The sequence below is a fragment of the Parasteatoda tepidariorum genome, chromosome 3 (assembly GCF_982258835.1).
Source record: "Parasteatoda tepidariorum strain Cologne lab strain chromosome 3, Ptep-v5.0, whole genome shotgun sequence".
NCBI classification, from domain to species: domain Eukaryota; kingdom Metazoa; phylum Arthropoda; class Arachnida; order Araneae; family Theridiidae; genus Parasteatoda; species Parasteatoda tepidariorum.
Window position 1 is genome coordinate 80,490,652 of NC_141757.1, and position 13,012 is coordinate 80,503,663.

General features: G+C 27.6%; 1 protein-coding gene across 7 annotated transcripts in view; it reads right to left on the reverse strand.

Moving 5' to 3' along the window:
* LOC107450908 (uncharacterized) overlaps positions 1-13,012 on the reverse strand; it is a 28,286-nt gene that overhangs the window by 6,509 nt on the left and 8,765 nt on the right. For 2 of the 7 annotated variants that reach the window (XR_015432753.1, XR_015432751.1), the window contains exons 6-10: positions 12,159-12,800; positions 10,214-10,324; positions 7,015-7,134; positions 6,145-6,279; positions 4,690-4,751 (exon numbers count right to left, since the gene is read on the reverse strand). Coding sequence is in view for 2 of the 7 variants with exons in the window: in XM_016066852.4 (XP_015922338.2) it covers positions 7,015-7,134; positions 10,214-10,324; positions 12,159-12,800 (873 nt within the window). In the remaining 5 variants the exon portion in view is untranslated. Of the gene's footprint in view, positions 1-4,689; positions 4,779-6,144; positions 6,280-7,014; positions 7,135-10,213; positions 10,325-12,158; positions 12,801-13,012 lie in introns of all 7 variants that reach the window. The other 5 variants (XM_016066852.4, XM_016066851.4, XR_011638027.2 and 2 more) reach the window with 4 other exon arrangements.

Genomic DNA, 13,012 nt, shown 5'->3' on the forward strand with positions numbered 1-13,012 from the left:
AGATAGTGTGGATTTTTAACGGAAGTTTCAGTGCAAGTTTGTCGAATATCTCATTGCAGGGAAGGTTATAGCATAAACACTGAATATTTGCTCTGAAGTTTCAGATATTCAGTCTGCTTTGAATATGCTGTTATGGATAACAAAAAATATTAATTACATTCAAACTATAGCATGAAAGATATTCAGTAGATTAAATTTCTTTTAAAGGTATTCTAGAAAATATTAAAAAAAAAAAAGGAATCTTCCTAAAAATATAATATTTCGTGTTATTTAAAGTAGCATTCATTTAATAAACTTTAAGTTCAGAGTAATTTTAAGATATACACGATAGTCACTGTTTTATATATATATTTTTTTGTTTCTAAATAAACAATAATTTTTACAACTCTGGAAAAATAATACCAAGATTCAATAAGTGAAATCATTTAAAAATGCTTAAATTTTATTTTTATAATTTGGAACCATTTGATGTGATGTACCACTTTCAAATAAATAAAAAACATATAAAATATTATTTAAGGGAAAAAAATAGTATTTTAAAAAAAAAGTAGCAGAAAAGATACTGAAAATACTAGTGTTTACTGCATAACTTAAAATCAAATTTTTTTTCGCAAAATAACTTTCCAGTAACAAAAAAATTCTCAGCCATATTTCATATCAATTAAATTCTTCAAGTTGCATATTGACAAGCTTATTACTAGAAACAATTAATAAAAATATAAATTTTTGCAAGACTAAATACTACTGTCTGCAAATTAATGTAACTGTACATTTATTCATGTTTTTTGAAGTTGCACAATTCTAGTTTATGTTTAGAAATATTTGTTTACCAATAAAGACTTTAAAAAAAGAAAAGAAATAAAAAATAGCTATTTTGAATGTTTTCAGTTTGGTTGATAAAACAGAAGCTTTTTAGCCGTAATTTTTTTCTTTTTTTGTCAGTTAAAGATTTTATCCTAACTGACCAAAAATGTTTCAACAAAGGGTAATTTTTTTCTTTCAATAAAAAAAGAACCATATTTAAAAAAATTTAAGTAGAGAAGTATATGGGTAATTATTTTTACAAATTACATACTCTCATTCAACAAAGTCCTTTTTTTTTGTTTTCCTATTTCTATATGACACATAATATAGAAATGATGCTTAAATAAAATGTATCATTTTTAATATAATGACAACTTTACTGCATAACCTATTTGAAGAGAGGGAGACACACATTAAATTGAGGTTTAATCAGAAAGTATTTTACCTTCAATTAAACTTAAAACTTACTTAACTTAAAATTCCCTTTTATTATAGGACTCTAATTCCAGAAATTATTAATTTTTTCTTTTAAATTACACTATAAATTAGTTTTTAAGTATACTAATTATTACTCTTTAGGTACTAATATTAGTTTAAAAATATTAGCATATATTCATATAGTTTTCATGCTTTTTTTGGACATATCAAAACAATTATATAAACAACACATGTGAAGTTTCGTGAATATGTGTTAATGATATTTTGAATTATAAGTATTAAAGTCTTAAATACATATTAGATAGATTTTATTGTATATTTATTTGAAATAGCATAATTTACAACTTTAAATTCCTTGTTATTTGAAACTAAAACTTCAGCTTTCTAATACGATAATTTTGTGTTTTGACCAATTTTTTGATTTTTAATTATTAATTTTCATGTTTGTTTTATGAATCAATACATTTGCTTCTAACAAAAACTAACTTGTTTACAGGTTTCTAACATAAGTTAGTTAAGCTGAGTTGATAATCATACATAGCTTTTAAAATTAAAAAAGATTTACCAGATTGAAATTAAACTAAGCAATAAAAATCAACTCTATGTAATTAAATTTTGGCAATCACGATTCAGAATGCACAAAAGTATGTGATGCAAACATTATGGAAAATACAATAGTTTAAAAGCAAAATTTTTTGAATGTATATTATGGAAATTTATCAGGGCTATACACAACTCACTTTAGTGCTGTATTAGTCAAATGAAAAAAAAAATTACCTTCCAGATGTATTTTGAAAATATTTATAGTTATTGGATTTATTTGGAAGTATTCTTTATAAGATAGGAAAACACATAATTTTATCTTTTGGTTTATTCTAATTAGAGATAGCTTAACAGCTAAGCTAACCTTGAATTAGCCATTATAGTGTCTCATCCAATTGAAGACAAAAATAACAATTTTTCACAGAAATTGACCACTTCATCCTGGGTAGATATTATTTAATGCATATTTATACCTTAAATATCATTTTAAAAATAAAAAAATAGAAGCATACAAATAAATCACATGAAAGAAATAAAAAAACATACAATTGTAAATTAATTTTTAAAGATACTTTTTGTGTGTTCCAGATAACCAAAACAATTAAAAAAGATATGTAACACAAGTCAATTAGCATTGCTTATCAAGTAGTGATTAAAACATCAAAAAATTTATGAAGGATAAATTAGTGGGAATTTTGACAAATTGTTCATAATTAGCTGATAAAGAATTGTAAAATTTAAATTTATTTATCTTTTAAAAGAAAGAAAAGTAACAGGCTCCATTAAAATATTATCTATCTTCTTTTTAAAAGATTTTGATTACTTTAAGTTCATGCCTCAGGTGCAGAACTTAAGTGTCAACACAGTGATATATTTCTCACAGTGACATACATTTTCTCATTTATATTTAGAATGCAATTTAAAAATTTTATAAAGCATATTAAAACAATTTTAGAAATAAATGAAAAGGTAGTTTTTTATTGCAGTATTGTGCATTGAAAAATGAAAATGTTTTATTTTCCATTAAGCATACAAATAAAATAAAAGCAATTTTACAAATCTGTGGGGGTTCAAACAAATATTTAAAATTTCATTGCATTTTAAATAGGATTTCAATAAAGAAAAAATATATAATTTAGTTAAACAAATCACTAAACAATAATAGTTAAAATAGCAATAATAGCTAAACAAATTGAATAATTTATAAATTTAGTGCAATAACTTGTGTTATTAATGCTAAATAAACATTTAATTCAAGTTTTTTTTTTTTTTTTTTTTGCTTAGTAAAAAAATTTGTTTATACAGAAGAACCTCAATTTTAAATTGTCCACCGGACTAGTGTTAAAAAAAAAAGGCATGAAACTGAAAAGCGCAAAATCGATAATTCGGCAAAAAAAGAGAGCATTTTTTTCAAAAATTGATACTTAGATGAACCATTAGAAAAAATTAGTAACATTAACTTGTTTTACATTTCTTTATTATTTCAAACAATACTTACTATTGTTTGCAAATTTACTTTTTGGTTTACAAAAGCAAATAAATATTGTTTTAGAACTTTTATGCTCTGAAACGCTTGATCAATTGTAGTCATGTCCTCCGACATATTTATTTTCTTAGTTTTCATCATTATCATCAGGAGCTGGCATTATAGCAGATATTGAAGGAATCAAAAAGCAATGAAATGTGCGCTGCAAGAAATATACATGCCATCGAGGGGACAATGTACCTGCTGGATACCGAAGTGTCTGCTTTATTAAACCCATTTGTCATGCATTTTAGTCGACATTATAGAAATTGTATTAAAAGCTTCCTGAACATTTCATTTTACTTTAGAAGAATCTTGCAGGTCATAAGAATCGGGAAAAAAATGATTACCTAACCAGCTGCTTAGTGCAATGTTCTTTAAATGATTAGGTTATTACAAGATTCAAAGGTTGAAGTTTGATGGGCGAATATCCAACTGATGGAAAATTTTACAATTTACACAGCCATACTACCAGCCTTTCCGAGCTTTGCCCATCTGACCATCCTTCTCTAGGGGATGACGAAAGGGGAAGATCTCCTCTCACAAACAAAAGAACAATAAGTTAAAATAGAAAGAACGTTAGAACAGCTTTTAAACAAATTTATCTCCCTTTTTAAAGAAGAAAAAGAAAGAACTCTGAGAAAACTAGTGTGAGCTTTGTTGAGAAAATGATTTTTATCTGTTAAAAAAACGTAATAAGCAGGATTTTCTAAAAAATTATAATATAAAATAAAATCTGGTATAATTTAACATTATCAATATAGGCTATTTTTCCAGACCATTAGAAAATGACATAGGAAGAGGGATAACATACAAAACAGACAATGTATAACAGGGGTTTCACTGTGTATATATTTATACTGATTTTATCATATTGCTTTTTATTTAATATATTTTACTTGTGACACAAATTGTGATTTGTGTAGTCTCTGGAAATCAAATAAATTTCTATTAATTTAATTTTCTCTTAAAAAATTATTATTATACTTGAATTCGTTTTACTTATCAGAACAGATAAATCACTAAGTAACAGTTGTTAGGAGTTCAACAGCATGATGACCGGAGGAAAGTATGAGTTACAAAATGAGGGAAATATATTTAAAAAAAGATTTTCTCATTGTGTAAGTAAATAAGCAAAATATTTCTGAAAAATACGGTATTACATGATAAAGACGAAACTACAACACATTCAATTGCAAATAAAAACATAAAAGAATAATGTGCAATAACAATTAACTTAGTAACATGTAGCAATAATCAAATAAAAAACAAAAACTTTGATTAAAGAACAACAATTTTATCATAAATCCTTTATTCATTCATATAATTATATAAAACATGCCACATGATAACAAAAATATTATTTATTTACTTCTTACCAAGATTTATATGTTTCCACCTTTGGTCAGCAACTTTCCATTCCATTTGAAGACAGCAATTTCTGAAAGATGTTCTAAAAGAATATTTCCTGTAACAAGCTCTCAATTTATAGGTTTATGCATCACCCACAAATAAAAAGTACTTAGAACCAACAGAAAGCTTAACTCTTTAAAAAAAAATTGAAATCAAAAACTTTTGACATAAGTCATTTGGACACTTATTGATCAATGGCACAGTGTCATTTTGTGACAATGTAACAAAAATTTTATTCAAACATTTAAAAAAAAAATATAATAAACATATATGGTTCTAAATACTTACATGTTTAACAGTGCTTTCGACTAAAAGTAAAACTGTTTTACTGACAAAAAGGAAACACAAGTATAAATGTTTATTTAAATTTCAAAATAATAATTTAATAGGTTAAGTAGTATAAATATAAATTACATTATTCATATTAAGATCTAAGGAGCTACATGTCAGCCATTACCAGACGTTATTATGTTGTAACCAGATGGAATCAAGACGGGAAGATTAAAAGTTAAAATAGATAACTTTTCCCTGTGTTTTATTGCATGTTCTTTGGCGTGGGTGATGTTAGCGGGATACAGCAGGAATATGTCCCTCTCAATAATTATAAATTTCTTAATAAAGAAATTTTTATGAATCATCATCGATTTAAATTCATCAAAGTTAGAAACAAAAAAATAATAGAAATAATAGATATTTTTTCAAATATTGAGTAGACATAAGAATTTTTTTTCTAAAGTGTCAAATTTAGAGAGTATTGTGTATTTTAGTTTTGTTCCCCTCAAAAATTGGACCCCTGCAACACACATGTTCTTTGATAAAGCATATGGTTTTCAAAACTGCACTTTGAAAAAATATAGGCTACCCATAATATTTCATGGAAAAATAATAACTAAAAAGATCAATTGAATACTCAAAAATAGTGTTAAAAAGAATATTATTTCAAGAAATTGCACAAAGGGCACTTTTGTGCCTCCTAAACTTTGCTTCATTCATATTTCGTACAGACCTCATAGCAATAATACCAATCCCTTCACTCGCACTAGAGAGTAATGTAATACTATAAATTATTTTAATTTTTTAAGAAGGATAATAAAAAATTTACAAAAAGCACTTGTCCATGCATAAATTTCTTCTGCATTTCTATATTTTAACTCTGAAGAAGGCTCAAAACAATCGTATGTAAGTGGCATTTTTTAATTTAATTAATTTATATTCAACAGAAAATTAATACATCTTTATTCGGACTATGTTATTTTTAAAGAAAATTTATTTATAAAACCACAGATCAAATAGATTGATAACTGGCTGTTTGATAAAATAAACAGACATTATATATATATTTCCTTTTTTGCAAAATTGACATATTCTACTTTTAGGCACTGTAATATATATTTGTGGATGATAACATAATCTTGACTTACCCATTATAAAAACACTTAGTATTTCCACTTCTAGGTCAATTCTGTTTCTTGATTAAATTGAGGGCTTGCTACAAGATGACTTTGAATTCTTAATCTGAATACGCACATGAGGGTTCTTAAGAAATACCCTATCCTCTGCAATACAATAAAGAGGATGTCATACTTTAAAATATGAAGTCTCATAAAATATAGTTACAATAGTTTCAAACTAACGTTCTTTTTTTAATTTTTGAAAATATTGTAAGTATATTTTATCAAACTCCATTATTTCATACAGTTCTACCGTACTTTTGGAAGGGTTAAAAAGGAGAAAAGAAAATTATCTGAGAAAAGCAATAGCATTGCAATAACTGGTGTCCTCATCAGTTTTAATAAATTATCCCTTAAGTTTTATATATGGAAAACTATTTTTCATTCTGTATGCTTACCCACATAGCAAACCAGTTTTTTGTTTTTACACTATTTAACTTTCTGGAAATTTTACTCCACTCACAAATTCACCAGAACATTCAATTGCACAAGGCAAATAAAACACTATTCATGAGAGCATTTTAATAAAATTTCTTACTTGAAATCTTTTTTTATGTAAAAAGGAAAAATGAGTTTTAACACACAGTTTTCTTAAGATAAAGACACCAAAAGTTTTTACGTGAAAGAGACAAATGATAAATAGCATTAGTTAAAGACAAAAGGAACTAACTTGTACTCAATAAATATTAAAATATCCCCATAATATTAAAATATAACTTTCCACAAACTAGATAACTTGAATCTAAAAACAAGATAAAATTACGGTTAAATCCTAAAAAAAATAATAATTGGTAATGGTATAAGCAGTAAAAATTTAAAATTGCAAAAATTTTACCTTACCTTTTTTGCCCTATAATTCCAATGTCTTGGCCCACTAAGTTCTTCTACACTTAAAAGCTTAGCACCTGTTGAGCCAGTAAACAAACCAGGAACTTCTTGTGATTGAACCCAATCATTTATCTAAATCATGATAACATGCAAAATTAATAATAACACATATTTTACTAAATAAATAATTCAACAGCTTTGGCTGAAAGTATATTTTTAGTCTAATGAATTACAACAGGAAAAAAAACTTGAGTAGGTACAAGGTTTGTCAAAAAATTAAAATTAGTGACTTTACTATGAAGCATACACGCAAAACATTTGATAAGCAGAAATGGTCAGCAGTATAAGCCACGTAAAATGGCTATCAGGGATCATCATCTTATCTAATTCATTAATGCATCATCTAATTCATTAATGCAAACTGCTTTATGAGTGTACCTGTATTAACAAACATTAAATAATTCTAAAAGAATCCTTTATATAATTGCGTTGAAAGATCTTGCCACGCTGGTAGCTCGAGTAATGCAATTCATAAGTGCCAACGATTTTCAAACGACCTAAATAGTCCTGCAAGTTTTTTGTTCCTATGCTTAAAAACTAACAAAATAGGACATTTTGGAACAGCTTGACTTTAATCAAGGTATTAGAAGATTTATGGAAAAACCAGACTGTGAACCCTTTAGTGCCAAAAAATCTTACTGTATCAATGCGTAAACAGTTTATTTTTAAAAATTTTTGTTCATATGAGTTTATCAATTGGTTAAATAAACAGAAAATAAAATTTTTCACTGATATTACTTTTGGGACAAATCCTATATATAAATTACTGGTGCACAAGATAATTATGTATTATTTGTTGCTATATATTCACTTAAGCTTAATATCAAACCTTCTCTGCTACTGAATATTTTCCTCTTTTTTAAAGTGATTTATCTATAAGGAAATATTAGTGTAAAAAATCTAACAGGTATATAATATTAGGGGTAGATATAACAAGTGTATTAATAAGAAATATTTAATTAATGAGAGAAATACTGCATACTTTTTTCTATTTTTAAAGAGTTCTATAATTGCTACTTTCAAAATTATAATTGAAGTTTACGTTATTAAACTTTTTTTTTAATTGTAAAATTGTATAAGTTTAAAAGTGTTTATTTATTCTTCTATTTTATGCCAATATTTAAAAAGAGATTAATTAAACTATTTGGTAGATCTGAAGAATTACAATAAAAAATATACACCAGTATTTAAAAATGTTTAACAAGTTCTCAAACTTTTATTTCTATTTATAAACTAATTCTTATGTTTGAATGTAAAAAGAAAAGTAATTTTAAAATTAATTATATTAAATATCTACTATATAAGATCAAATGAGCTTTATAACTCAATTCAGAAAATTAACCCAAACAAAATGATGAATTAAAAATAAATAGTTTACAACATTTGTTTGTATTTACTTATTGAATTCAATTAAATTATTTTCACATGGTTTTGAATTGTTAAATTTATTGAGCTTAGCCCTAAAAATTTACAACATAAAATTCTTGCAGTTAAAAAAATGAATAAATTTCTCAGTGGCTGCATACCAAATAATTATTATTCAGTCAACTAGATATTCTGCTATTAACAGTCTGCTGAATTACTTGATGTTGTACTCCAGTGGATACCTGGACACTGTGGAGTTTATGGAAACAAACAGGTTGATTCTATTGCGAAATTGCTTCAGTCGTGTTCAAAAATATTTTTTCATTCTACAAAGCTGTATATCCAACAAATTAAGTCACAAAATTTTAAAGTACAACTACTTGATCATTTGCAGTCAAAGCGATGGAGAATTGACGATCTTATACGTATTCCCAACTCTCCATGTCGCGAAGCTGTTGCAAAATTCCGTGTTTTGACGGGTCATGACAGTTTAGGAAAACAACTCCATCGTATTGGGGATTTTGAACCATATAAACTGCCCATTTGTAATTTGGCAGAGCCAATGAATCAAGCTCACCTCCATCATCTCTCATCGCTCCATGGCGATTCTGAGATGACACTGTATTGGCGAGCAAAATAACTTTTAATAAGGCAATGACTTCAATCAATTTTTATGTTCTACTTCACTGTACTTTTTTACCTTGTTAGCTTTGTTGTTGTTCCTTTTGCATTGCCATGCCAATGGAAATAAAAAAAAAGTAAAAATAAGTGAAAAATATGATATTTGACATTTTAATGATTTATAGCAAACTGAAACACCAGTATCTATTTCTACATTAAAGGTAAAATCTTTCAAACAAGACTAACTTTTAAACAATTATTTTTCAAATTTGCAGTTATTTGGATCTAAGAGAAACAGTAAGTCATCACTGAAATTACTTTAATTTATAAAATCAATTATTGAGAAATTTTTTTTATGTAAATAAAATAAAAAAATTCTAACTACTTTTTTTCAGATTTTATATTTTAGTACAAATATGATTCTGATGATCTAAGAGATTTTTTTTAGTAACTATTAGACTGTTTTTTATTATTAAAAAATACCAAAATATATTTTGGCTTGCAATTAGAGCATCAGAAAAAATAAATAAATAAAAGGGATGCTGTTGTCCCATCTGTGTCAAAGCAGGGGTCTATCCACACATTTTGTGAAAGGTGCGGTTTTCGTGAAATTGTGAAAAAATTACTCACATTCTTTCAACCAGGATCCGCTTTTATGAATTTGTGCAAATAGGTTCAATAGGTCAAATAGGTTTTTCAAAGAGTTTTTAAATTGTAAATAGTTACAAGATTATATGCTCGGCACTGTAAAATTATAATTAAAAAATTTAAATTTTCAAAAATAAACAGCAATTGCTGCTTCTAAATTAGAGATGCAACATACAAATATTTGGTATTTAGCCTATACTGTTGAACACAGAATATTCATTTCGGACGAATAATGGAAGAATCGTCTGCCGAAGACAAAACTTAATTCTTTACATCCATCCTTCTTGTTTTCTGCCCTGGGAAGGATTTATTCGATTAATAAAACTATAATGAAGATAAACAAATTAGTGAAGGGTCTGATTAAAAGAAAAATCATTTTGTGAAGGGTCCGTTTTTAAGTTCAAATATTTTGTGAAGGGTCAGTTAACGGACCCAAATTTCTTCTAAACAGACCCCTGCAAAGGGTTAGGAAAATTAACAAATAGTGATGAAATAAAATAATTATTTGAATACATACACTTGCTTGTGCCTGTTCTAAAGTTTGGAGAGCCTCTGTATCATTAGGATTGGTTTGTAACTTTGTTAGGGCTTTGAATCTTTGGGCCACAATAGCAGAAACATCAATTGGCTGGAAGCACAAAGAGATTTAATTCAAACTTATAACAGTTTAAAATTTTAAGACATACAATAATCAAAAACAAATAACTTTAAAATGAGGTAATAATTTTTGGCAATAAAGAGACAAAAATAAGGTTAGTCAGAAAACAGTAGTAATTTAACATTAATATCGATAATTAAGTTCAATTACGTTAATCTGCTACTATCTGATAAACTGAACAAATTTTCTCCATTATTTTAGTAAATATTTAGGCTCTAGCTCCAAATTGGATTTTGAACCTAAAAGGCATATTTTGTTCTCATTTCACCAATAAAATTACAGATAGTGAATGGATCGATGAATATTTCATTGCACAAGAGCCGCTCGGCAACATGCAGAGCCAAAAACATGATACACTTTGAATACATAATATATATATTACAGTTAAATTATGTATTCAAGATAAAGAAGTAAAATGGTGTTTATTAACTAACTCTGAAGTACATCATACTTATAAAATGCAATAGACTACAATGCCGCAGATATCTATTCTAATCCAATTTGAGAAACAGAAAAGTAAGAAGACCATCTATTAGGTGGTCTAACTCTGTGGAGAAGTACTCCCTAATAGCAAATAAGGGAAACTGGAAGAGCCTTGGAACTGGACCAGACGTCAAAGACTGCTTGGGGCGGCCTTGGTCAATAACAGGCTGTAAGACCTTGAAAGAAGAAGTTCCTAATGGTTTTGAAACCAATGTTTATCCAAAGTAGGCTAACTACTTAAAAAGGAGAGAACTATGGATAGAAAATAAAATCAGATTTTGGAGAGTTAAGTGCTCTTTTGCCGTAGTAAACTATGAAATAGATTTTATTTCAATGTCAGTAAGGGGAAGAAGAAAAAAACGGAACATTAACTGGAGCACATATAAATTACCATGGCACAGAAGTTGAAACACTGAGCTCTCGTTGTGAAAGACGAGGGATCTACACCAGTGGATGCTAGACTCCGATCCAACTTCAAATGATTAGATATCAGCTTATAAGGGTGGTAATGGGCAATGTTGACACTATTGCTACCATCATGCATTTGGTCCAAAAATAAAGGGGCTTTTTAATCTCCCTGACCTCCACAACTAACAACTGGTCAGTGTGGGAGGACTTCATCAGACATTTTGTTCAAATAAATTTTTTTTAAAAACCAGTGAATAAAAAAATTCAAATGACAGAGAAGTTGCATATTAAAACTTTAAAAACTAAAATAACACTTTAGAAATCCATTTAAAAAACAAAGCATTTTATTTTGTCAACAAATTTAGAAATTGATTTTTAGTCAAAAAAAAAAAATAGTTAAATGACTAGAAAAAAAATGTCTCCTTAAAAACAATTTAAAAAATTTATCAGGCAGAAGACATTTTAAAATTTAAATATGCTAAGTCAGATAAATAAGAGTAAAATTTAAAATTAAAACATAAAAAAATGGCGGAAAAACACTGAAATGGAAAGTTAATTCTTCATGCTGTTTTCTGCCCAATTAAAATCCCTTCACCCTCCTCCTAAAATATTCTATCTCAAAAACAAGCAATAAGAGAAATCGCTCATCCACATTTTTCTACAAGAACATTTTCTCAACATATAATAGCACATTTTATAGGTGCATAATTAGCTTCAATAATAAATCCTAGCTCAATCGTAAAGCTTACATATCTACATATGTACAAAGTTAAGTACAAACTTGTAATTAAAGGTATCGATCAATAAAAGATATTTATTTTTTTTGAGAATTATAAAATTATATTAAAAATAGCACAAAACATTGCCATAAAGAAAAATTAAGAAAAAAAATGTTAAAAATTTTTTTTTTTACCTTTTTAGGTTGAAAACTGGTTGTTTCTGTTGTAGTTACAGGATAAACTGTTGGCTGTTCATTGGCAGGCACTATATTTGGATACTGGACTTGTGTATAAAAAGTATTCATTTCGGAAGTAACAGGATACTGAGAAGGAGCTACAAATGAATAACTATTCGTAGGAATCATTGGGTAATCAACCAATGTAACATGAGGTTGTTCTGGTACAGCAACAGGAGTAACTGTTGATAATAAACTACTAGGGGGTAAAGAAGGTGGTAGTGGTGGTGGTAATGGTGGTGGAGGCAATACTGGTATTGTAGTTTCAGGAGGTGGTGGTGGAGGAGGTGGAGGCGGTAATGGCACAGGTGGTATAATGGCTGCTGTTACAGGATTTGGTGACAAAGTACTAGTAGTATTTGTCGCCTCTAGTATCTTTGGCTTGGATACAATAGGAACAGCTTTAGTTGGTAGGGAAAGTGGGACCAAGGCTTTTGATGCATCAGAATCTTTCTGAGTTTTAGAATCTGGCTCTACTGGAATCCATTCTAATTCCTTTTGCTTGTGCTTATTGCCACTAGATACTGGAAACTGAGAACTTAGTCGAGCAGTTTCTGCAACTTTTTCTGCGTGTGTTCTCACAGGAATTTGCACGGAATTCTAGATAAATATTAAACAGCGTTTTTAAAGTAGAAAACTAAAGTAGGAAAATACAAAAGTAAAGTAGAAAATATACAAACAAAGTTTTGCCAATTTGACTTAGAGAACAATCATTAAACAAAAAGATCATAATAAAGTTCATGTTTTTTATATTTAATATTTGTGAGTATAAAAGTAATATAATGTGTCTGAAAGTTATAAGTTTATCAGCT